This window comes from Drosophila navojoa, chromosome X (assembly GCF_054131105.1).
Source record: "Drosophila navojoa isolate 15081-1374.11 chromosome X, UAZ_NAV_1.0, whole genome shotgun sequence".
In the NCBI taxonomy this organism is placed as follows: Eukaryota; Metazoa; Arthropoda; class Insecta; order Diptera; family Drosophilidae; genus Drosophila; species Drosophila navojoa.
Window position 1 is genome coordinate 26909319 of NC_142895.1, and position 25924 is coordinate 26935242.

At 41.3% G+C, this 25924-nt stretch overlaps 6 protein-coding genes across 11 annotated transcripts in view; 4 read left to right on the forward strand and 2 right to left on the reverse strand.

Moving 5' to 3' along the window:
* Positions 1-160: 160 nt before the first annotated feature.
* Rtc1 (RNA terminal phosphate cyclase 1) lies at positions 161-1557 on the forward strand. Its single transcript, XM_018109567.3, has 3 exons — positions 161-1087; positions 1148-1301; positions 1367-1557. The coding sequence occupies exons 1-3, from the start codon at positions 275-277 to the stop codon at positions 1546-1548; spliced, it is 1149 nt and encodes a 382-aa protein (XP_017965056.1). The 5' UTR covers positions 161-274; the 3' UTR covers positions 1549-1557.
* A 1312-nt stretch (positions 1558-2869) lies between these two features.
* On the forward strand, positions 2870-4426 carry Yp3 (Yolk protein 3). The gene is made up of 3 exons (XM_018109566.3): positions 2870-3135; positions 3205-3581; positions 3649-4426. Exons 1-3 carry the CDS (start codon positions 2949-2951, stop codon positions 4318-4320), a joined length of 1236 nt encoding a protein of 411 aa, XP_017965055.1. The 5' UTR covers positions 2870-2948; the 3' UTR covers positions 4321-4426.
* Positions 4427-5408: 982 nt separating this feature from the next.
* LOC108657110 (uncharacterized) lies at positions 5409-7618 on the reverse strand. The gene is made up of 3 exons (XM_018109570.3): positions 7435-7618; positions 6218-7331; positions 5409-6162 (listed from the first exon to the last, which is right to left on the reverse strand). The coding sequence occupies exons 2-3, from the start codon at positions 7286-7288 to the stop codon at positions 5536-5538; spliced, it is 1698 nt and encodes a 565-aa protein (XP_017965059.2). The 5' UTR covers positions 7289-7331; positions 7435-7618; the 3' UTR covers positions 5409-5535.
* Positions 7619-8175: 557 nt separating this feature from the next.
* On the forward strand, positions 8176-10426 carry BORCS5 (BLOC-1 related complex subunit 5). The gene is made up of 2 exons (XM_089263708.1): positions 8176-8297; positions 8376-10426. Exon 2 carries the CDS (start codon positions 8393-8395, stop codon positions 9503-9505), a length of 1113 nt encoding a protein of 370 aa, XP_089119834.1. The 5' UTR covers positions 8176-8297; positions 8376-8392; the 3' UTR covers positions 9506-10426.
* LOC108657111 (AH receptor-interacting protein) lies at positions 10193-12217 on the reverse strand. The gene is made up of 3 exons (XM_018109571.3): positions 11970-12217; positions 11689-11865; positions 10193-11632 (listed from the first exon to the last, which is right to left on the reverse strand). The coding sequence occupies exons 1-3, from the start codon at positions 12066-12068 to the stop codon at positions 10940-10942; spliced, it is 969 nt and encodes a 322-aa protein (XP_017965060.1). The 5' UTR covers positions 12069-12217; the 3' UTR covers positions 10193-10939.
* Positions 12218-12721: 504 nt separating this feature from the next.
* The window catches only part of if (integrin subunit alpha inflated), a 39986-nt gene continuing 26783 nt past the window's right edge, over positions 12722-25924 (forward strand). For 2 of the 6 annotated variants that reach the window (XM_089263709.1, XM_089263714.1), the window contains exons 1-2: positions 14070-14174; positions 17088-17477. In XM_089263709.1, the coding sequence (XP_089119835.1) occupies positions 17281-17477 (197 nt within the window). In that variant the 5' untranslated portion in view covers positions 14070-14174; positions 17088-17280. Of the gene's footprint in view, positions 12870-14069; positions 14175-14199; positions 14218-17087; positions 17478-25924 lie in introns of those variants that run through there. The other 4 variants (XM_089263710.1, XM_089263713.1, XM_089263712.1 and 1 more) reach the window with 4 other exon arrangements.

Consider the following 25924-nt stretch of genomic DNA (forward strand, 5'->3'; position numbering starts at 1 on the left):
CTCTTAATATAAATACATATCATACTTGCGGATTTCAGGTAAGTAAAGAATCCTCATTTTTGTTGTTGAACTATTTTGATCTCTGTTGCTGGCAGTACTTTTTTTTTTTTAATATTTCAAAAGTATTACAGTGACGAGATACATTGTACTCGATATATCGATGTTAATTGTTATCGCGCGCATGCCAGATCTATTGTTTACAATTTGGACGCACGTGCAAACGCTGAGGATAGATTCTGTTTCTTTCTTGTGTTTATAAATATAATTAGAAATTATGCCGCCAATTGCACAGGAAGGCAATTGCCTAATATATCGCGGCAGCAATTTCCTGAAGCAGCGTCTTGTGCTGTCCTGCCTGAGTGGAAAACCAGTTAAAATTACACAAATTCGCGCCGACGATGAGCAAGCACCCGGTTTGCGGGAATACGAGATCAGCCTGATACGTCTGCTCGACAAGCTGACAAACGGCACCAAAATTGAATTAAACCCCGCCGGCACCAGTGTCATGTTCAGTCCCGGTCTGCTGCACGGCGGTGCGTTACAGCACGATTGCTGTGTGCAGCGTGGCATTGGCTATTTTTTGGATGCACTGATTGCACTGGGTCCGTTCTGCAAGTACCCGCTGCAGTGCACGCTGCGTGGCGTGACAAACAGCAGGGACTCGCCGTCGGTGGATCATATCAAAGGAGCTGCGCTGTCGCTGCTGAAACGCTTCATCCTGGTCGACGAGGGTCTGGAGCTGCGCGTCGTGCGTCGCGGCGTTGCGCCCCTTGGCGGCGGTGAGGTCTTCTTCAGCTGTCCTGTGCGCAAAAGCCTTCGCGCCATACAGTTCCAAGAACAGGGCATGGTGAAGCGTATCCGTGGTACTGTCTACGCCTGCAAGGTTTCTCCGGCGATGGCCAATCGTACCGTGGAGGCGGCCAAGGGCTGCATGCTCAAGTTCCTGCCCGACGTCTACATCTACACGGATCAAAATCGTGGCAAGTTGTCAGGCAACTCGCCAGGTTTCGGCATCTGTCTTCTGGCCGAGACCACAGACGGCGTTTGCTTCGCCGCCGATTGCATCTCCAACACCAGAGAGGAATCGGTAAGTACTCATACTTGGAGTTCTCACTTCTAATTGAATAACATTTGATTTGCTCTGCAGGATACGCCATCTATACCAGAAGACTTGGGGCGAGATGTGGCCATGCGTCTGTTAGACGAAATCTATCGCGGCGGCTGCTGTGATTCTGCCTACCAATGGCTGGCCGCCCTCTACATGGCGCTCGGTCAGAAGCACGTCTCCAAATTCTTAACAGGTACCGCAGTGCCATTTACATAAATACCTTTTACTCGACTAACACTTTATCTGGCCGTATTTCAGGTCCACTCTCCACATACACAGTGCACTTCCTACAGCATCTGCGTGACTTCTTCTCAATCACATTCAAACTGGAGAATCCCGAGACGGATGACGATGGCGAGGATGATATGCGAGGTGCGCAAAAAGTGCTTCTCACTTGTGTGGGCATTGGCTACACGAACATAAGCAAACGCGTTCTGTAATTTTTTTTTTTTTTAATAATTATTTAGACACAAATAAAGAAATACATTTATATAATATATGTATGTATGTAAGCCGATGTCTATTATTATGAAATGAAAAAAGTTCGAATTGCAGAATACTGTTATTTCGTGTAAATGCTTTTGTAACATAAAATTGCTTAAAATTTATGCTAATAAGTTATGCAATTTAAACAATATTTATTACGATACATATGCATGTATGTATTTATATTTATAAATATATGTACATTAAGCAAGAGTGTTCTTGCTGAGACTGTTCGACTAATAGGTCGATTGAGGCCGGCAAAGAGCTGGAGGGGGTATTATTCTACGAAATTTCCGCCTCTAACGGTAAACGACACCACGCTTAATGAACGAGCTATCGATTATTATCGCAGATAAGGAAATGACATGAAAATAATATCCTAAAGTGCGTAATGTCATTTGAATGTTTGATGGTATAAACGAGCATACGCTCAAAATATCAAGATCCCAGCTTTTGCGCTTTACGAGACCATCGACGGACGTGCCTACATCGCCTCAGGTAGTTGTCCTGATCAAGAATGTAAAGCCTTTGCGAAGTCTGCCACGCCTGCTTTTGCATGTTACATTCTTTCTGCAAAACGATTCTACCCTGATTTCCCACTTGCAATAAGTTGAGGGCATTAAGAAAAGTTGATAAGTTTTTGCTTAGCTATGCAAAACAGCCGCAAGTTTATTGAACAGCAAAATACTAACAGACATACATATATTATATATGCATACATATATATAAACTGTCATTTTTTATGAATAAAATATACCATATTGCGCAAGAAAAAGGTATATTATTTCAGTTTACATTTAAAAACGAATAATTAAAATTGGTGCTTTTGTTATCGTTGGCATTTACACCGATAGCCAGCTCGGCAATCGATTGAAATGTTGCCGTTGGATTGTTGTAATATGGTCACACTTTTAGCATTTAAATGGAAATTGAAAAGACAACTTGGCACAACTTTGTTGCAGGACGCGGCGTTGCAGTTTGTAATCAGTGGTCAGATCGGGCACAATCGGATTGGATTGGCGGGTTCAAAAACCTAAATATGGGTTGCCAAGGTAACCGCGATAAGCAATCGATGGCCCTTGTTGTTGTTTGATTGCACACTCAAACAGTTTTTGTGGTCTAGGTGAGAGGCTTGCGACACACACGCTTGCCAAGATCAGCAAAAATGGAAAAGTGCAAAAAACCAAAGCACAAAAATAAAATCAAATTGACAACGGCGGCAACTTCCTGCGACGTAAGCGCGGCTTAGGCGTCCACAGCTATAAAAAGCGGACGCTGAAGGGCAACACCTATCAAACGCCGATCAACGTTTGGACACCATTCATCTCTGTGTTAGCCCGATACGCCCTACATTATGAGTCTGAGACTGTGCCTACTGGCATGCCTGGTTGCGGCTGCTTGTGCCTCCAAGAGCGAGCTGAAGCCCACCAACTGGCTGAGCGCCAATGAGCTGGAAACTGCGCCATCCTTGAACGACATCTCGTTCGAGCGGCTGGAGAGTATGCCCCTGCAAAAGGGCGCTCATATGGTGGAGAGGATGTGTAAGTGTCCACGAAGTGCATAAGTGGTAGAGCGTTGCTAATCTGTGGCGAACACATCCATCCATCTAGATCACATCGCCCAAATCAACAACGAGCTGACGCCCAGCTTTGTGCCCAGCGCCAGCAACATTCCAGTGAGGATCATCAAGGCCAATGGCGATCGTGTGGATGCCAAGCTGAACAACTATGTGGAGAAGGCTTTTGCCCAGCCGCGATTCGGCCAGGATGAGGTCACCATTGTGCTGACTGGCCTGCCCCAGACCTCGCCCACCATCAAGAAGGCTATGTACAAGCTGGAGCAAGCCTACCTACAGCGTTACAATCTGCAGGAGCAGCAGAAGCACGCCCTCCAAAACCAGCAGAAGAGCACTGAGTACGAGTCGACCTCTAGCGAGGAAACAGCCGATGAGTGGAAGAATGCCCAAACCATTGCCGGCGACTTGATCGTAAGTGCATCAACGATAGAATATAAATATATATGAATTGTGTCACCTACTCCCTACCACTGGGCAGATCATCGACTTGGGAGACACTTTGACCACTTTCCAGCGTTACGCCCTGCTCGACGTGTCCGCCACCGGTGCCATGGTTGGCCACACCCTGATCGAGCTGACCAACAAGGGTGTGCCCCAGGAGATAATCCACTTGATCGGACAGGGCATTGGCGCTCATGTTGCTGGTGCTGCTGGACAGGAGTACACCGGCCACACCGGACACAAGCTGCGTCGCATCACTGGTCTGGATCCCTCCAAGCTGCTGGCCAAGCGTCGTGACTACCTCGTCGGTCTGTCCCGTGGCGATGCCGAATTCGTCGACGTCATCCACACCTCCAGCCTGGGCATGGGCACGCCCATGCGTTGCGGCGACGTTGACTTCTATCCCAATGGCCCCAGTCAGGGTACACCCGGCTCCGAGAACGTCATCGAGGCTGTCGTGCGCGCCACCCGCTACTTCGCCGAGTCTGTGCGTCCCGGCTGCGAGCGCAACTTCCCCGCCGTCGCCGCCAAGTCCCTGAAGCAGTACAAGCAGAACGACGGCTTCGGCAAGCGCGCCTACATGGGCATCGATGTCGACTACGACCTGCAGGGCGATTACATGTTGGAGGTCAACGCGAAGAGCCCCTTCGGCAAGCGTGCCCCCGCCCAGAAACAGATCTCATACCACGGCCAGCGTCACGAGATCTAAGTCATTGAACAAGAGCATCCGACCCAGAACTTGGAAAATGGAAAACAACAAACTAATTTTACATTTAAGCATCAATCAATAAACGAGCATATTTTCTAAACTAGAATGGCTGGGCTTTAAAATAGTTCACAAATGGAAAGAGCAGAGAAAGGCGCTTACTGGTCAATCTGTGATTGTATGTTGAAAAGAATCGGACTTCTTGATGGAGCACAGTAAATTCCGTAACTTGTATCAACAAGCTTTTAATTAGACCATAGTTTGTTGAATTCGAAAGTCTCAGATGTTGTATATATTATGAGTGGGCCTAAATTGCCAAGAATTCGGATATATTTCTAAACATGTTTTTTTTACCCTGAACCCATTGAATCTGGGTATATTGGTAAGTATGTAACAGGCAGAAGGAGGCGTGGCAGACCCCACAAAGTATATATATTCTTGATCAGGGCACGTCGATTTAGCCCTGTCCGTCCGTATACATATGTGAACGCGTCGATCACAGAAGATATACGAGCTAGACAGCTACCCCTTTAGAGGTAGGATCTGCAAATTTTAAATGTAGACTCATATGTATTTTATAGAATTTCGATTTTGTTCTAAATGTCTTAAAGTTAATCCCATTTGAAAAATCTCAAAGAAGTCACAATTTTTTTTTTTTTTTTTTTTTTTTTTTTTTTTTTTTATCTCAGTAATAAAACAAAAAATAAAAATAAAATCTTAAATAATTCCGATGTGATTTCCTAAGAATCTATATATTTCAAAACGGTTTACCCCCCTTGAATCAAACATTATTTTAATGCTAAAGATATTAAATAAAAAAAGAACTGATCGAAGGCCAATATTATCTTCCCAGTCATCACAAATATCTAATTTATTTTAAGACTAACAAACCCTTCCTCAGTGGTAAGAACTTATTGTCCAATATTTTTCCGAAAGATCCCGAAAAGGTTTTTTTTTTTTTAAGATAACCAGACCTACCTATATTTAAAAACAGATTTCTCAGACACAAAAAGCCAAATATGTTTTCTTTTGCAAGATTCCGTTATTTTCTGTTTGGTTAACGTTTATTTTTGACTTCATTTTGTTTGGTTAGTTCGTAATACTCATAGTTTTAACATTATGTTTAAATTCTTAGTGATTCTCAAAGAATGGAAAGAGATGTGATCGAGAAGATCAATTTCCCTTGCCTGGCTTCAAGAAAGTTAAGTTGCGTTTCGCTTAGGATTTCTGGTCGGGCTTGTTGCCCTCCGCGGGCAAAGGCCACTTCAGAGTGAGATCGTTAGCGTCAGAGTTCTCCACTTTCTTGGCTGGGGACTTCTTCTCGGCTGCGGCCGGGACATTGGCTTTGGCATCGCCGGCGCTATTCTTGGTCCCATTGTTGTTGTGGCTGAGTGGGGCAACAATGCCGAACGATTGGATGTAGCCGCGTGGACGACTGCGGCCCTGACGACGCTTTGTCTTCGAGCTCGGCGACAAAATGGGAATGAAGTTTTGGCCAGTTGCGCTGGTGGTGGCACTGCCACCGGCGTTGGTTCCAGCACTTGACCCCATCGGCATCTCCGGCGCCAGCTGGCTGCGATTGTTGTTGGCAGTGCCGTTGGAGTTGTCGTAAGTGTAGTTGGGGAAGTTACCGCCAGTGGGTAGGTTATTATATGGGACTGGTGGATAGGCGTTGTTATACCACGGCATGCCTTGGCCAAAGTAGTTGGCTGCCTTCGATGGCTGCCAGGAGTTCATGTACATGTTGTGACTGCACTTCCTCTTTTTCGGAGCACGCGGCGGAATGGCGCCATCTGGGCCGTTGTTTGGATTATAGAAGCGTATGCCATAGATGGTCGGCATCACCTGCGGAACACGGATATAAAACAAAATTCAAGTCAACCAAGAACTAAGCACTTACAGGGTCCATCGGATCGTAGGAGTCGTCTTCGGTCTCCAACAACGAATTGTTTGGCCCGAATTCTGGCGGTGGTCGGCCAAAGTCCACGGGGGGTTCGACCAGGTCTGCGTTATAGAGTGCGCCGTTCACATAGACATGCCGTGGCTGCATTGGGTGGCCGCCATAGGGTATCGAGTTGGCATTGGCCTGCTGATCCCAATAGGCCTGATCATATGGTGGATTCATATGGTTATAGTCGGACATTCCTGGGTAAAAACCTTGCTGCTGCTGCCCTGGCGGCATATAAGCCATGTTTGGCCCATTTCCCATGTAGCCATAATATGGAGCTTGCCCGTACGGGTAATACGGCGCGGATTGGTCCTGATATCCGCTAAACGGCTGCTGCTGCGGCACAAAGCCCATGAAATTCTGCTGCTGCTGCTGCGGCACCAGCTGCGACTGCGACTGCGATTGCGACTGCGGCACTATCTGCGACTGCGACTTCGGCTGCGGCATCAGTTGCGACTTCGGCTGCGGCATCAGTTGCGACTGCGGCTGCGGCTGCGACTGCCAAATATTATATGGGGTGTTGGTATTACGGTACGGCTCTGGCTGCGGCTGCCCCAAGTTAAATGGGAAGCTAGTCTGCGGCGGCTGCGACGGCAACTGCCCCAAATTGAATGCGAAGTTGTTCTGCAGCGGCTGCGACTGCCCAAAGTTAAATGGCATGTTATTCGGCGACTTCCCAAAGTTGAATGGGAGGTTGTTCTGGCTGGCGCTCTGCGCATGATTGTAGATTTGCTTGATACCGTCAGTGGCCCCCCATTGGCTTAAGTTATTATACAGCGACTGTTGTTGCTGCTGCTGGACTCCAACGGCGCCATGGTTGGCCGAAAACCAATTGTTTAGATTTGACTGAGCGGCATTAGTTGGTGGCACTTGACCACTGGAGTGGGCGGCTCCCGGTATATTAGCTGCACTTGTAATCTTCAGCTGAGCCTGCGCGTAGAGCCATTTGAGGGCTTGCAGTTGCAAAAGATTGACTCCGTTAGCCAGTGGCTGAGTCGGGGCTTGTGGATTGTTCTCACTCATCGCAATCACTAAGTTTAACACTAAGTTTTTCTTGAAATTTTAGCTACACATGTGAGGTTAGGTTTTTGTTTTGTTTTTGGTTTTATTGGGGTAAAATGATAAATTGCATATTAAAACAGAACGCAATAGAATATTGTTGTACATACTTGTTTCGATGGTGTGTTGCACAAAGATATTATCTTGAAAAACTTCTTGAACGTTGATTTTAACACGGAAATTGCAGCACAAATTGAAAATTTGATTAACTTACGCCTTTCCGTACTTACTCGGTCGAGAGTTTCGTTCAAACAGAAGGATTTTTGCTAGTGGCAGTTATTTCATAAATATATTTATCGATTTCAATTAGTTACTCAATAATACTACATTTATGCCATCCCCAAAGCCATTCGCGCAGAGAGCTTGAAAGCTGAATTAATCGGCAAGACTATTTCTCACGTTTTTATTTATTGATTTTTGATTTTTTTTTTTTTTTTGCTAATAACAACCATATAAAATGGCAAGTGTTAATCAATTATGATTGTTTTTCTTTTTATATATGATACATAAAATCGACAAGTTTGTATTAAAGACTACAATAATCAACAATTACATTAACAATAATTGTTTACATAAAACGATCATTTATTATATATTGTATATTTATTTATATATTTATGTTTAATAAATAATTATTTATATAAACAACAAATCAATACATCTTATATTATATAAATTAACCAACTTATTAATTGGGGCTTGAAAAGTAATACCCCTACGTGAGCGGCAAAAATAGCAGCTTACCAATTTCAAACTGCAATTCAAACTAGCAAAACTGAAACTACAATTGTTCGATATATCGAATACTCAGTGGGTCGAGAATATCGATACTTTCGATATAAACAACTAAAACGGGAAAATAAAGACAAAAAGGAAACAAAAAGACAAAACAAATTTCTGTGGAAAAGAGAGCTTTTTTTTATATTTACAAACGAGAGAGAACGGATTCTCTACAATTGACTAGAAAAAGCTGGTAAGAAAACACAGAATACTCTAGGCCTGTCTGAAGCATAATAATGTCGCTGTGGAAATAAAATCAATATATTTAAAGCATACAGCTGAAGCGCAATGGGTGCGGAGCACTCGCAGCAGCGCGTCGAGGCTGACGGCCATGAAATCTTCGAGAAACGCGATCCAGCTGGTATCAGTAGCATGGCCCAATCCTCCAGCAATTCTGACGCTGTTCGAATGAGCGATGGCAGCGCCATGGCTCTGACGGCGGCTGCGACGGCAGCCACAAACAAACGTAGGGGCGGCGCTGTACATCAGAGGCAACAGCAGCAACAACAACAGCAGCAGCAGCTCCTGCAACAGCAGCCTTCAGCGTTACCGCATGGCGCTAGTAATGGACCAGCTAGCATTGTGATTGCCAGCAAGCAAATCATTTCGGATACCGCCTCGCCCACGAGCTCTGAGCTTAGCCGACCGCCTTCACCGCTGCTTAGCGTGTGCTCAGATCTGCCGTATGTCTCCTATACGGATCGTCCTATCGGCGATTCGCCCAAGATACGCAACCGACCTGCCCATATGCTGCAGCAGAGCAGTGCCAGTCGGGCTGCCGCTCGCAAGTCGCATCCTGGCAGCATTACCACAACCATCAAGCCAAAGCGGCCGCAGTCGACGGCTTCCAGTCACAATATCGTGATCGTCAAGCCGGGAACACGGGACATCAATGACGACATTGACCCGGATCTGCTGCGCCTGCGTAACATACCTCAGTTCTGGCCCGTGCTGCGGGAGTCGATCAGCTCAGCGACATATACACGGGATCCCGAGATTCTGGAGCGCTTAAATTCGCAGCATCTGCTGAATATTTGCAGCCGCATGCAGACCCATTTGAATCTGTGCGCCAGCCATGTGGCCAGCGAACAGAATCATCTCGTGGAGCGGACTAAGGTGGTCAGCAACTCGATAACCACGCTCTTCGCCAGCTTCGTCGATATGCAGAAGACATACGCCTCGTATGCGGAGCAGTTCGCTAAGATTCGCGGCATCTCGCAGCAGCTGAGCCGCTGCAATTCGCTGCTGCACGAGAATATCGCCAGCCTGGAGGCGATCAATAACTTCCTGGACGACGACGATCGCCTGGAGCCGTTCGTCTGGCGCACAGACGACAACAAGCTTCGCGGTGAGGCCGAAGGCGCCGCTGGTGGCAACAGCAGTCGCCTGTGGCGCCTCTAGATGCGGCCGCACTTCTGCAAGCTCGCTTCCAAAGACAGTTCGTTATTTGTTATTGGTCTAACTCGTAGGTCTATGCTATGTATTTATTGTGTATATTAACTTTAAAGTTTAAACATTTATCGTATAAATAACTGGGCATGTTAAGAATGGTTAATCGGATTTCTTGTTGCGGACTCAGCTCGATCTCGTACATTTGCTGGGGCAAAAATTCTGCTCCACCATTGGAGCGGAGACCAACTGTGTAAATAATGATTTCTTTATAAATATATATATGTGTCATATATTATATGCAATCAGGCAGAAGCAATTGATGTGTTTATCCACATATCCATTAGAAGTGTATTATAAACAAATTTAAACAATCAAGTGTGTGTCGGGCATGTTCATAAATAACAAAAAACAAAAACAAATTCCATTACTAAAGGCTAACTAATGAGTAACAAGCAATTGAAACTCCATTTAAATTTTACAATCAGCTTTTACGTAAACAATATAACAATTTCGTGTTTAACTCTTCTTGCTTAACTTTAGAGTATGAGCTCTGGAAATCAGATGAGATTGCAATTAACAAGTTTAACTGCCTTAAGACTAGTAGCGTTTGAATAGCACCCGATTACTAGTTAGGCCCATTTAGTTAAGTAGTTCTAATCGCTTGAGTAGCCAATGCAATGCTAATGCAAACAGAGACGTTGACAACACTTAGACACAAGTTTATTACACATGCAAACGATTAGCTATTAGGATAACAAGCCTACATGGAACTAGATATATATTTATATATATATATATATAACACACATACACTTATAATACAGACGAGCATGGTTCGCTTTAACGTTACACTTACAATTTGACGGCTCTCGTGTGGAGGCCTTACTTATGATAGATAATATTCCTAAATACACATTTACATACAACATATACATTTCTTTCAATATTTGGCGATTGATGGCGTAGTAATGGCATTGCAGAAACCGTTTCAGATGAAGATGAAGGCTCGAAAGGCTTACAGCTAGGCTAAATGCCATTAACGGTTCAACACAGAAAGATATAGCGACAGACAGTGACAGAGACATAGACACATTGAAACACAGACAGATACAGGACAGAAGATGATAGAGAGAGAAAACAGAGGCAGAGTATATTTGAATTTGATCTTATTGTTGCCTTCCCTACTACGCACCGTTGTGGCGCCCATCCTCAGCCGAATAGACGCCTCAATCTGGGCAGGAGCAGCGTCTTGAATATGATCCAGCAGCACAAGAGTTGATTGAAGAGAAGGCAGAGCATTACAAAACCCTTAGAGACATAGAAGACCAGTGTATAGATATAGCTACTCTGCCAGAAGAGAAAGGTATTGGCTAACTGTTAACGCTGCGCATAGTTGCTCCAATAAACGAGGAGCATGAGCAGTACGTTAGCACAACTTATATTCTAGAAGAGCTTCTGCATGTGGATGCGATCCTGAACGTTGCGTTCATGCTGCTGCTCCTCAATCGCCTTCAGCTCGCGTGCGACAGTGGTCTTTAGGCTCGCATCTAGACTCAGAGCATCAAGAAAGTCGCGGCGCGCCTGAGCCGGGTTCCAGGCACCAGCGTGTGCCTTGGCACGGCGGAATAGCGCCTTTACATTGCGCGGATCAAGCGTCAGCACCTCGTTGCAGTGCTCAATCACAGCATAGTAATCGCCAGCAATTAAACGGCATTGGGCGTAGTTGAGCAGCAAGGGAACCTTGATGTTAGCCAACTCCTGCCATTCCGCATCGTGGGGCTTCTCCTTGAGCATCAGCTGTTCAACCATGCCCACGGCATCGCGGTAGCAAATCTCCGCCTCGGCGTAATTTTGCGCATTATACAGCCGGTTGCCGCGCTCCCGCAAGGTGTGCGTTGCGAGCATTTTCTCATCGTCAGACATTTGCCAGCGCTCCTTCTCGTATTCCTCGGGCAGCTCAATTGATATTAGTTCTATGATGAACTCCAAGTCGACTGGCGTCTGCAGCAGCTCATCGAGATCCTCGTAGCCCATGCCCTCGTTCTGCAGTGTCATGCCACAGCAGTGGCGACGCTCGTCGGGTTTCTTGCCAATATCCCGTAGAGTTTTCGAAATGAACGGATATTGGGCACAGAGCTGTAAGTACAAGTAGTATCGAATTAATCAACTAATATATCTATCGGTTTGCTTACCGATTTGTGGACCGTGAACTTGGCCACTTCATTTAGGGACATTTTCTGCACCATCACCTCCCACACTTCCAATTTGAATTTCTTGCCCAAGACCAGCTCCATTGGCTTGTTAATTTTCTTGCTATCGTCAATGATTCGCACATCGTTGGCCCGACGCGTTTGGAAGTGAAATTTAACCTGTAATATTCGTATACCGTCAACTATGGCCTTGGCCCAGTTATGACCTGGATTTTGTTGGCCACACACAACTGTTGCCTCTTTGTGATTTTCATTTTTCTTACCCTGGTGCCTGGTTTGAGTTCGATGTATTTGTTTCCAGGACTGATAATCTCCTTGCGGATGGGCTTCAAATTACTTTGTTCCTTTGATTCTGTATCCATTTTTGATTGGTAAATGTTTAAGTAGCTTTTTAGGGCTGGCTGGATTTATTTTGTTATTAGATGCAGTTCCTAATCCTGCTCGGCAAAGGACAACAAACTTCCTAGAGGGAAACGCAAATATTCTAGAGCTCACTAGGGATGAGCAACACTAGAGTTTCGTTTGAAATCGATTGGGCTGTTACTATCGATAGGCGAAAATTGTACATTTAATTTTGAAATTTAATTTATTTAACTACATTACAAACAAATTATTTTGCGTGAACAAAGCCTAATAATTAATTTCAATAGATATGCACATAGCTTTGGTTCTAATAGGTTGGAGAATTAGAATTGTCATAATATATGTATATGAGAGAGCCCTCCTTGGCAGTGTTTTAAATAATTATGTTTTTTTTTTTAAATTCAATTTTCGACTATGAAATAATAATAATACAATTTTTGAAACACAAATAGCCATACTAATATGCGATATATTATAATCATAAAAACGGATATTCAAATGAATATATGCGCGCTAAGGATGAGCAGCAAAATGTGTTATCGAATGCATCGAACAGAGTTGCCGTCCTTAAGCCACATAGAGCTGCCAGCTTGTTTGAACTCTGTCAGCTGGCAATTCTGCCAGCTGGCCGCCAACTATGAATTCATTTTAATTTTATTCGGTCGCGTATAGCCTAACTTGTCAGTTGTGTGCGCATGAACGGCTCTTGCTGCGACTCCCGTTTGAGCGAAAAGCCGTTACGAGCAATTTAAAAATTGTAATCGAAATTGAATATTGAATTAGTTAAAAGCAACTTAATTGTTAGTAAATTTATTCGTATATGCTCTAATTTTTGTTTGTGTGAGTGTGTGAATGCTGGTGTTCTGTGTTTGTGCAAAAATTGATAATGAAGAACAAACAACAATGCTTCTTAATTACAATCTCAACGATCGCATCACAATCAATTATATTTGTTGCTGTAGCAGCTGCTCTCTAGTTTTTTTTTTTACACTGTTTTATGTGTATATATTTTTCAATTAGAACTGTCGCGACTCATTCGACTTACACCCGCTATATTAAGCAAATTTACAAATACAATACATACAAATACTTGTACTCTATGCAAAATATATTCAAATAACGCTTGACGATTTTGTTGTTATTTTGTATTAATTGCAATTCCAAACGAGAATTTATTTGTGCATGGGATATGCGGCGTATGCGTGATATTAGATATACAAATAATTAACTGTGAACTTGGCTGGAAATTCAAATCGTTTTGTCATCCAAGATCCAAACTAAACGTAGACAACATTACGCATATATGTATGTATGTATGTAGTACAACAAAATAGAAAGAAATACAACAACAAATCTAAGATCTTGATGCTGCTTTTTAGACCACCTGAGCACCTTTTCCGCTAGCGTGGGCGTGGGCTATGCTCTATATATAATCTCGCATATATCGTTCATAATTTATACAAAAATGACACATCAACACTGTTTTGTTTCATTGCTGAGAAAGCAAGAGAAACAAATATGTACATATATTGCTAACAAAAATCAAATTTTGTCTGCCTACTGAATCTAAAAGTAGAAGAGAACAAGTGAGAGAGAGAGAGTAAGAGCAAAGCAATATCAACAATATAGATTTATGCATATATACATACATATATACATATGTGTCTATTTACATAAATGTGATCATATGCAGCCCACACAGCATCCAAAAAACTCAAACAACAACAACAAAAGGTCTAACTATTCTGCCAGTTAATAAAACTTTGGCTCTTTGTTGCTCTTTTGCTCTCACTCTCTATCTCTCTGCCGTTCGATCTGTGTTTGCTTGTGAGTAGGCGGGGTAAGACGGCCATCAACTAGCGTGAGCGAACAACATTCACAGGTACAAATAACAACAACAACAGACACAAAACTCTCAGCTACAGATGCAGAGACAGACACATTGAAACACATCTAATAGATACGTATGCTTGTGGCATGTGTTAACTTAAGTTTTTTTTTGTTTGTGTGTTTTTTTTTTAGGCCAATACGAAACTTTTCGCCTGCTCGCAGTCGTTCTACAAATTCCGCTTCGCACGTATTGGCGGAGCGAACACAAACGAAACGTATTCAAAAATTAATTATAATATTTTAATTAATATTTAAACGGTAGTACGCGGCGTGCCTCAACCATTTCCAACAACAGTTTATTTAAAATATTTTTTTATTTAAAAAAATTGCATATATTCTTCACATTTTTTTTATAACATTTTTTTTTTTTTATCTTATAAATGTGCCAAAAATACAAAAGTGACGCATAAGCTAAAGAAAAAAATTAGTGAATTTAAAAACAACGTTTTTTGCGACTAGAAAAATACCCTGTGCTTCCAGTTTTCGAATGATCTAATGCTAATTCGTCTACACATATACATACATACATACACATATATGTACGTGTATATGGCGATAAAGAAACAAACGTATTATACAATATTAATCAATTGAAGTGATTCGAGAACTTGATTTGAATTCTTTGAAATAATCAGAAAATCTTTAGAAATAACTTGATTTACAAAATTATGCCAAAGCTCCAACAATGAAATTGACAACGAGTTAAAAAATTTTCAAATTTACTCTCGAGCTTTAACCTTCACACACACACACACACACACACACACAGAGACTTGGTTAATTATGAGCAAATATGTATATTTTTGTGTTGTGTCTTAAATTTATAATAATACTACAATACATATACATACATATGCACATAGGTACATTACATATACATACATACATATATATATTATTCAAGCTTGGCGTCTAAGAACTTCGTCTACTCCTCGCAGTCTTGCCAGCAATTGTTTAGCTAAAGATGCTTATTTTTATAACAGTCTAAGGTATACATATGGATACACACACACACACATGCACATATTCGTGCACACATGTGTGTGTCGTATCTCCTCCACTGGGCATCAGTGTTGCCATTGCAGCCTATTTATGGCTAGATCTAGACTATTTGGAAATGAATAAGCCTGTCGAAATGAATTGCGCCGTCAGGGCAAATATTAATCTCCTTCAGACTGTCAATTAGGTAAAATAAGTGCACATAATATTTATGTATTGTTTAGTTTTTGGCTTTTTTAAGCCTGTTTTTTTTTCTTCGAATTTTTAGCCTATTCTAGCTTATATTTTTGAGAAATTTCGCCTATTTTGTCGTTCAAAATCTGGCACCACTGCTGGGCGGGCATACGCAACGTATCTTTGGCATCGATATTAGCTCCCCTTATTGCTCCGTTAGCGCTCTCGCGATCTCCCTCTGCTACATATGTACATGTGTGTGCGCCCATGTATTTATTATATACTTACATACATACATACATTCATACATATGTATGTGTGCTGTCGTTGGCCATATGGCGCGTTTACCGCAATCGAATTTTTTATTTTCTTTACGATTTGCTGTTACTTATACGTATGTATGTGTATGTGTTGTGACACTCAATGAATGACAACCATCAATGAGCTTGAATTTGTCACTACTCACACACACATACAATACAACTCCACGCATGTGCAGCTAGTGCATGATGCCCACTTGTCAAATGTTACCTGCAGCCTCAACTCTAACGCCAACGGAAACGATAACGCAAGCGCAAGCGCAAACGCCAACGTTAACGTCAACGCCTACGTCAACATCGACGTCGACGCCGACGCCGCCTTCAATGCATATGCAATTTTGTGCCATATACATACATACACTTGCCAGAATAAATATGTATATGCGTTATTCGTTTTATTTTGTTGGCGTCCGATATTAGAGAACAATCTCCCTCACAGTGAGGCTGTGCGATGGTTGACTTCCTTGACTCCACAATGGATCACAAGGCATATCTACAAATTTTAAAAGAGAATTAGCTCAGTAGCTGCAGGAAATTAGGGTTTGGCGATGACTTTTGGTTCCAGCAAGACAATGATCTAAAGCATTCAGCCCACGATGTGAAGCTATGGTTACTATATAATTTGAAGAAGCAATTAAACTTGCCACTCCAGTTGCATTATTTAACTCTTGTAGAACATATTTGGGATTTTCTGCAACATTGGAATCGATTACGATGAATTAAATTCAAGGATATGTTGAAAGACGCATTGATAGAGGAGTGGCTTAAACTACCCTCCAAAATTACTAGAAAATAAAAAAAATTCAATGCCAAAGAGATTGACAGAGACCATTAAAAGGAAGGGGTATCCCAAGTCTTACTTAATTTAATTTTATTTTAATGAAAAAGTTCCTTTTTTGTTGATATTTTAGGGTGTACGCATACTTTTTCTGGTCCGATATCCGATGTTTTTTTAGTCTTTTAATCATAGAAAAGTAACCAAATGTCATAGCGACTTTAAATTTGTTGTAAACATTTCATAATGAATGTGTTATTTATCAAAAAATATCATTTGGTCAACAGCACACCTACAAGTCCTTTTTTTAACCACCAAAGTTTTGCGTACAGCATATTTATTCTGGCAAGTGTATATCGATATTTGATTTTGGCAACATGTTCTGCTCCGTGGGTTACGTCAGCAGCAGCAGCATCCGCAGCGACTGTTGCTGTGACAAGCGAAGAGAGCGCCAATGCAGGAATCAAAAACTAAGCACATAAATAAACAAGAATTTGATGATTACGAACGAACGCACAAAAAAAAACGTGAAAAAAAAAAACAGCCAAAAAATCCGCTCAAAAAACTTGATTTTTTTCCACAATTGTGTGTGTCTCTCTCTCTCGCAGTTCTTGCCACTGGCGGCTGCTTTTTAATTTCGCTGAGCTGAGCGTTTTCTCAAGACATTTCGGCCAAGGTTGTCAGCAAGCGACAACTTGAGATCATAAAATAAAGCTTGTCTACGTATGTATGTATGTATTTGTGTATGTATTAGCTGGCATGTGGGTGCGAACGTGTAGGTGTGTGTGTGTGCGCGCGCGTGAATTTGTGTTGACCATATGTGAGATTTGCAATGTTTAATGTTGAGTTTATTGAAATAGTTTACACAATAATCAGATCCAACAATAACAACATTAACGAAAATGCAATAAAAGTGCAAAAAATCAACAACTACAACAACAAAACACACAATTTAAGGCTAAGGCCAGCCAAGAGCCGACAAACAACAACAACAACGCCAACAGCAGCAGCAACAACAACGACGAGGACGTGGATCATAACAACTGTTACATCATGATCAGCAGCAGGTGGAGTAGCCTCCAGGCACTGCTGCTGCTCCTCATGTTGACACTGCACTGCAGCCGACACCCAGCAACAGACGCCTACAACATCGACCTGCCAAGCTACGTGCGACATCGGCACGCTAGCAACTCGATGTTCGGCTTCAGCATTGCTCTTCACAAGACGCGCAGCAACTATGCCAACAATTCGTAAGTACAATTTAAATTCTGTCCATCTGCCCAAGTTTCTAATTACAGTGAATACTCAATATAAGATATGGTCTTCAATTACATATGTATGTACATACTGTATCCAATATCAAGATTTTGTGTCTCTGTCTTAACTCCTAATTACTGTGAATACTCTATATATCTAGAGGATATTTTGTCTCTCTAACAGTCTTATATTATATTTATATTAAACCAACTAGTTTCTGTCTATCTGTCTTATCATCTGATAGTATATACAATATTATTAAATACTATGAACATTCGAATACAGTGCACATTCAATATATGTACAATAATAGAAATCCTGACTACCTGTCTTAGCTTTTAGGGGTATATGTATATAGAATATTCAATGTATAAGAAGATATTCACAACAATCTCTTCTAATAATACCCTTGATATTCAATATATGATAATCTTATCATAACAATCGAAATATTCACTCTCTCTATCTCTGTTAGCTTTCGAGTACAGTGAATATTAAATTTATTAATGACAGTCGAAAGTTTGTCACTCTCTCTCTCTCTTTCTCTCTCTCGTTTTCTCTGAACATTTGCCTCTCTATAAGTCTCTAAGTACAGTGAAGCATATGATATTAAACTTTCTTCATATCAGTTTTCAAAAACTGTGAATATTTAATCTATGTCAGGGAAACAATCAATATTTGCTCTCACTGTCTTAGCTGCCCAAGTAGAGTGATTATTCCATATATGTCACAGTGTTCCAATTTCCAGCAGCATCAGTACATCATTCGATAGTTCAGTTCCAATGTTTAATGAATATGCCCTCTGCTGACTGTTCACAGCATCCCTAGTTGATCGAGTTAAAAAGGAGAAATATATAGAAATCGAATACTTTTGTGCTCTTAACTTTTGCAAGTTGGCAAATTAATTTGCTAGACGTGCATTCCTGCATTTCTGCGAAGATTATGAAAGAAGTGGATTATGTTTCGAATATTCACAGATAGATGATCAGATGAGCCTGTGAAAAGCGATAGCAACTGTCTCTCAAATGATTAAAGAATTTACAAATTCACTTTTGTGTTTTGTTAACTCTACAAATTCAAAGAAAACATTCAGTCTGTAGTTCGGTTTTTACTTTTCTTTAATTTCTGTTTAGTCGAATATGTCGAAACGTAGACAAAAGCAATTATGTAAGTCGAGCGAACGACCTTCTGACACCCGATACAGACAGAGCCCAGCCAAAAAAGAGTGACAGTGACATATGCATACCTAGGCAACATACCGAAGCGCACATACGCGCACACACACATGTATGTACATATGCATATGCACACACACACACAGACACTCAGACTGAAAGAAATTTCAATGGCACACTGCGCATGCGCACCGGAAACAATCAGGCGTTGACTTCAAATAGGGGCGCTCCAAAGCAACACATTGATGCATGCAACGCGAGCGAATGCCGACAGTCACCAAAGAGAGAGATATGTAAACATACATATATATATATATATATATATGTATATATATGTATATATATATATATTTATATATATGTATATCACATATTTTATTGTTCTTTTTAGGCAGTTCGCTTTGTGCTCGCTGATGAAATACTGAAGCTGCCTGCAGTCGCCGCAATCATCACAGCATTGAAATGATAAGCGTGATAAGCGTAAATGGCGTTTTATCACTGCTCTGTCGCGGCTTCCCAGTTTCTGTTGCCACTAGGAACTCGAATCAAGTGAGATATTGACACTGCCACTGATCGAGGGCTGTCGTATTCTTTTAAAATATCGTGTCGATGATATTTTAAGTTCTGGAAAAATATCAATGCTATATTGCAGCTTACAGCTTACATTTTTTTCAATTTTTGTCATAAGGTTTTTCCCACAATAGACTTATAATCGGTTCTAAAACATACTATGTATATGGACACATATAAAAATACAAGAGAAACATATATAAATGCAGATACAGATACTAATATGAATAGAGATACAGATCTACAGATACAAATACTATACTCACTGATATGATTAGAGTATTAGCTAGATAGTTTCATATACAAATACATGCAATTTTCTATGTGCACACCTATTCAGATACAAATATACATATATAAATGAAAATTTTGATAGCTATAAAAATATAGAGTCCAGCATGTAGACATACATACGTATACAACTCTATTGTCGCATAACATATCTTATTACATATTCATGACACCCTCTTCGAGAGTATCAAATCAGAGAACAAATGCACCCGGAATATGCTGACAAGCAGCTCCGTATCGGGCACAATTGCATGTTTATTTGAAAATCAATTGAACTGTCATATGGAGCAAGCACATCCAGCTCATAAACAAAAGATTATGCCGCAAATAAAAACAAATAGTTCATAAATAATGCGAGGGAGATACTTTGAAAGGCGATTTACTTAATGAATGAAATGAAATAACTTAATAAATGAAATGGTCAACAATATATTACATAAATACGCCAAACCCGTTCGTATTGCTATTGAAAACTTCAGCCCCATAAAGAATTTCGACAGATCTATATTTACGAATGCACTCTTCGGGAGATACGGAAAGTGGGCGCCCACTCCTAGGGGATATTATGTTGGTTGCGTTTAGTGCGAAGTGTGTCAACACCAGAAATGCCATTAATTTCAATCAGTGCCCGATCAAAATTTATGGGCGGCAGCGTGTCACATTGCACTATATATGAATGTCGCTGGCTGCAAAGTGCTATTAAATAATATGTGCCATATAAAAACATATGTGAATACATAAACACATATGTATACATACGAATATATGTGTATATGTGAATGCTCTGCGATGCTACAAATGAGGCATTTTGGCTGTGAACCGGAATGTTATTAGCCGAATGCAGCTGAACCATGGCAAATGGGGGAAACATTCGCGTGTCTTGCTGCCTTTAAGTGCCGGCCCTCAGTGTCGATTAGTTCATGTATTCGCATTCGCATTCACATTCACATTCACACACAGTAAGATTCTTATGTACCCGATAGCCTATTGAACTTTGAAAGTTCGTCAACGTGAACGGTTCGGCCAGCTTCATTGAGCGTGTTAATCAAGTGGCCACAGCTCAGCTCAGCTCAGCTCAGCTCAGCTCAGCTCAGATGCAAAGATGCCTTCCACAGCCACATTTGACTTTTCGCACGTTCAGAGCATAACAACAAGAAGCAGACGCTGATGAGCAGAGATACGAGCCATGTATAGAGACGGAGGCGAGCTAGTGTGCTAGCTAGCGATAAACAGTATACAAAGAATAAGAGGGAGATAGACATAGAGAGAGAGGATGCAAGCGAGACGGAGAGTGGTGGGGAGAGTTGAGGGCAATATAGAGACAGCAGGCGGCTGATAGACAGAAAGTCTAAGTTATCATCGCATTGAACATGTGTTGAATACTGCAATTAAGTTATGTTGTTCAGCTATACCCAATAGAGCGCTCAGAAGAACGGGTATATATACTACAAGCAGAGAAAGTTGAGCAATGGCCATAAACAGATCTCGTCACTATTTCAAAATATTTACCACAATTAAACGAGTTAATTCTTCTGAAAAAATATATTCACATACATGTATGTATATACATATTACCTTTAGTATCTACATATATATTTATATATTACTCCATGAGTTTAAGGTAATATATTTCTACTTATCAAAATCCCTCAAAAAAATATTGTGAATTTAATATAATATCAATCGACCATAAAAAAAGAGTATTTTTATACCCTGAACCCATTGAAAGTGGGAAATCAGGGTATATTATTAGTATGTAACGGGCAGAAGGAATCATCGCAGAACCAATTAAGTATATATATTCAGATCGATACAGATACAGATACAGATACAGATACAGATACAGATACAGATACAGATACAGATACAGATACAGATACAGATACAGATACAGATACAGATACAGATACAGATACAGATACAGATACAGATACAGATACAGATACAGATACAGATACAGATACAGATACAGATACAGATACAGATACAGATACAGATACAGATACAGATACAGATACAGATACAGATACAGATACAGATACAGATACAGATACAGATACAGATACAGATACAGATACAGATACAGATACAGATACAGATACAGATACAGATACAGATACAGATACAGATACAGATACAGATACAGATACAGATACAGATACAGATACAGATACAGATACAGATACAGATACAGATACAGATACAGATACAGATACAGATACAGATACAGATACAGATACAACTCGTAAGTCTTATACCCTACAAAGCTACAGTTTATAGCTTATAGAGATGTTTTGTTCCATTCAGGCCTAAAGACTTTATGAATATTAGCAAACGTTACAGAATCGTTGTCTTATAGCTTATATGAGCTACCATTTAAGCTAGTCAAACAAAGATTTTGTATCTTTATCTTTATTGCCCTGAGTAGCTTTATAATGATGGCTCCTCTGGAGAACTTGGACAATTATAGCTCTTCTTGGGTAGCTAATGGGTATTGTCAGTGGCTGGGCTTTCCGTCTCTCTGTTTATGGGTTAGGTTTGTCTAACAATTAACACATATGTTTGCCCTCAGCTCAGGGCTTTAGGTGTTTGTTGAGTGATACTCGAAGGGTGATGCTCCGGCACCCGCTACACCCCAGCTGCGTCCGCCGACTGTGCGATCTGAAGTGCACTTAAAGCTGAAAATTACCTGGCTCCATCTCCATCTGCTGCACAATATAATTGTGTGTTAAATGTGCGCAAACAAAGCCGGAGGCTGTTAACAGCTTCAGGGCGATGGAGATTAAGGTGGAGCCGCAGTGGAAGCAGAAGTTTGCTTCTTTTTCTCTTCTCTTCTCTTCTCGTTTAATTTTTGTTGTTTTTACTTTAGTTTTGTTGCTTTGTTTGTAACAAGTTGTGGTTATTGTGAATAAGGCAAGCCATTGGCCAATGCGGTTTGCCCTGACGCATTGTCGGCGGCGGCAATTAATACGCGCACAAATATCCAGAGACTTGTAGTAGAGCAGCAGTAAATGTATCTGAATCCATGTATCTGTATCTGTATGTGTAGCTGCAGCTGTTGCTGTTGCTGACACAGTTAGAGCTGTGCGTGTGCTATTTACGGTCAAGTGTTTGCCACAAGGTTGGCCATTTGTCCGCCAGTCCGCCTGTGCGCTTCACCCAATTGGCCAAATAAGTCATCATCGGCCGGCCGGGCGACCGTTAGGATCGCCTCATCTGCAGGTGGCTGCCGCTTTGTTGAGCTGCCCAGGTTTCCTTATAAACTGGCATGCAGCATGCAGCATGTTGCATGTTGGATGGAGCTCCCTCATTAGCCTGGCCTCGTTCGCAACGGCCAGTGGCGAAACTGGGTTACATATCATGCATATAGGGTGCGTCACCAGATCCGTTTCTAAACATGACATAGCTGTGTAGCTACGCAGATGGCCTCCAAGAAGAAGCGTATAATAGCTGATATCTTCTCACTTATCTCCCATTTTGTCTTTGACTGCATGAGATATCGTGGGATTACACTGATTAGATTAAAAACATATTTGAAACAACAAATCACAATTAGATAAGAGAGATATTTGATATTGAAATCACAAGATACTTTTTTTTCTTTGCCCTAGCTGCTAGATGAAGCAACAAATTTATTTTTAGATTACCTAGAGAGATGAAAGATCATTTGAGTTTGCCTTTCGCAAGGCGAAAGTTAAACACTTTCTGATCGCTACAATATCTAGTTATCTATCTATGAAGAGGAGCCATTGCATAAGAGCCGCGTTCAGCAATTGCTTTTGGATGAAATCGATGCTGTCGCCTCACGTCTTGGTGCGCTCTCCCCTTCGAGGTCCTATAAATGGACTCCCAATTGCCAACGACAGCTGCTGTCGGTCGGTCGCCGCTTTGTTGTGGTGATGAAATTGCAAACAGCAGCAACAGTAACAGCAACAGCAATAGCAGCAGCAGCAACAGCAGCCGCAGATAGACAATGAAATGTAATTGATTTCAAATATTTACTGTACTTTTGTACACTTTGGCATTTGGCTGGCATTAGCGAGTCTCGCTCAGTTGCCGTCTGTCTGTCCGTCCGGCCGACTGTCTGTGTGGCTGGCCGATCTAACTGCCATTTAATTGATTGCCGCTTGACTGCAGAGTCGAGTGGCCGCAATGCAGATAAAGATCGCATCAAAACGATGTGGGCTGTGCCGGAGTTAAGCCGCACAGCTACTGGGCCATGCCGTATCCTGTGTTCCACTCATTTGTACGGAAGTGTCAATGTGTAAAAAAGGTGTTGGGAAAATGCACACACACACGCAGAGAGTAAGAAAGACAAACACACTCACACGCACGCAGGCACACACAGGAGGGGGTGCGAGCGCCGGCGCAGCGCGTTGTCACGTGTGTACAGTTAGTTGTTTGTTCTTTCCCAGCCGGAATTCTCTATCCATCCATCTCTATCTGCCATCCAGCGTGAGAGCGTGAGCGCTAGAGAAATGAGGCGCGCACATGTTTAGCGCCGAAACGCCCGCGCGTTTCACCCATACAAAAAGAAAAGAAACAACAGATCCGACGTAAAATGTCTCGAACCGAGGATAACCTCGAGCCTAGGTACCCTCGCGCGCAGTCACTCAAAATGACTTAGCGATTTTGGTAAATTAAATGTAGCCCTTTCCTATAGTATTCCTATAGATGTATGTGAATGTACATATGTAAGTATGCACAGATGGCATGCATTTATATAGATACTAGTATTTGCGCTGTGCGCGCACAGTGCGTGCCAAAAGTAAATGCCAACTGCTGCTCGCGATTGTTATGAGATAGTAAAATCATTGTTATCTCCAGATCTTACGTGATCGCCTAAAGATCACTTTTATAGACATTACTCATCAAGAAACTATTTTTATGTACTCTTATCGATATATTCATTTTTATATAATTAGTTTCTTATTGAGTTTATGGTTTATTAATGACTAATTGAGTTTAAAGCCTATTTCATTGTAATATTATAAGAACTGAAATATCTCGTAAATCTCAACAGTTTGTAGAAGTTGCTAAGCCCTTTAGAGGCATTCGTAGTTGTTTTCTTATAATTTAAATTTTTCTTATCTTACATTATCTTACATATTGTAAAAAAATAAGTTTATATGTATATACAATATTACTTCTTGTTAATCCATCGTAATGGTAGATATTTATATATGTATACAATATATGCAAATATGCATATTGTTGGTACTCGCCGTTGCTTGAGCTGTACGCATAGAGTTGGCTCACACTGTAGATTCATTCACAGCAAAGCTGAGAAGGCAGGAAACATGCGCAGCTTCACACGCATGAGGGGTATTCACTGTTGAGCTCGTGCTGTCCTGCCGAACGGATGTTGTGCATGTGTTGTGCCCAAGTCACAAGTCAAGAGTCGGGCACGTGAAGGCGCATACATGCTTCCAACGACAACAGCAACAACAACAATAAAACTTAAGTTTATTTTTAACATAATTTTTATTGCGGCTGCTGCACGCGACGAGCAAGAAAACACCGATCGATGGATCGATTTGGCATTCAAGGCGCGTTGCGGCTCACTCACAGACAATTCGAAGGGTTTTCAATTTCTATTCAGTATCTCTCTCTGTCTCTCGCGCTCTCTATCTAGTTCGCTGTCTCAGCTACCTTGGAGTTCCAGTTAAATTGATTTTCCTCATGGCTTCGTCTTGAATTTCCCCTAAATATGTTTACGTTCCTCTGCGGTGAGCCATGTGTGCGGAAAACGTTTCGTTTCTGGAATGCATTGTGTGGCATCTTCACGCTTCGATTTCCATGCACGACCTTGCGGCCCATTTCTGGCTATTGGCCATTTTTAATTGAGACATTGCCCAGATTCCATTAAAAAAAAAAACAAAAACAATTGAAGCAAATTCGTTTTTTTTTCTATTTTTTGTTGTTTAAATTTGGTTTTACATTGTTTTTTGGCGCCTTTACTCAGCGATCTTGCCGCATTGTTTTTTATTCATGATGCGTTTTATTCGTTCTTTACACCCTGTACCCATTATACCTATTAAATGTGCTCGAACGAAGGGTGTGACGTCGTTTGCCGTGGGCAGAATGACATTTAGTTAAGTGCGAGCTCTTAGTTCCTAATTGATAGCAATCAATATTGATATTGATCTTAGTGATCAGTTCTTTAATATTATTATAGTATTTGGATAAACTAGCTTATTAATTACAGGGTATTTTCTAGGCTCGCACTCTCTGCTCTTTATATGTAAATTCTTCTTTTTGTATTGCCCATTTTTAATTGAAGCGCATTGATTTTGATTACTCTTGTGTACCCCGCTCTATAGGGTCCATTGTGTATTCATCTAGTTGTCTGTGAGTGTGAGCTCGTGTGTGTGATTTGCAATTGTATGAGTTCTGGTTTTGGT

Coding starts and splice junctions, on each gene's coding strand:
- Rtc1 (XM_018109567.3), top strand. CDS start 275: ATGCCGCCAATTGCACAGGAAGGCAATTGCCTAATATATCGCGGCAGC. Junction 1,088..1,147: donor CCAACACCAGAGAGGAATCG/GTAAGTACTCAT, acceptor TTTGCTCTGCAG/GATACGCCATCTATACCAGA. Junction 1,302..1,366: donor CGTCTCCAAATTCTTAACAG/GTACCGCAGTGC, acceptor GCCGTATTTCAG/GTCCACTCTCCACATACACA.
- Yp3 (XM_018109566.3), top strand. CDS start 2,949: ATGAGTCTGAGACTGTGCCTACTGGCATGCCTGGTTGCGGCTGCTTGT. Junction 3,136..3,204: donor TCATATGGTGGAGAGGATGT/GTAAGTGTCCAC, acceptor CCATCCATCTAG/ATCACATCGCCCAAATCAAC. Junction 3,582..3,648: donor CCATTGCCGGCGACTTGATC/GTAAGTGCATCA, acceptor ACCACTGGGCAG/ATCATCGACTTGGGAGACAC.
- LOC108657110 (XM_018109570.3), bottom strand. CDS start 7,288: ATGAGTGAGAACAATCCACAAGCCCCGACTCAGCCACTGGCTAACGGA. Junction 6,163..6,217: donor CCTACGATCCGATGGACCCT/GTAAGTGCTTAG, acceptor CGTGTTCCGCAG/GTGATGCCGACCATCTATGG.
- BORCS5 (XM_089263708.1), top strand. CDS start 8,393: ATGGGTGCGGAGCACTCGCAGCAGCGCGTCGAGGCTGACGGCCATGAA.
- LOC108657111 (XM_018109571.3), bottom strand. CDS start 12,068: ATGGATACAGAATCAAAGGAACAAAGTAATTTGAAGCCCATCCGCAAG. Junction 11,866..11,969: donor AACTCAAACCAGGCACCAGG/GTAAGAAAAATG, acceptor CGAATATTACAG/GTTAAATTTCACTTCCAAAC. Junction 11,633..11,688: donor AGTTCACGGTCCACAAATCG/GTAAGCAAACCG, acceptor TTGTACTTACAG/CTCTGTGCCCAATATCCGTT.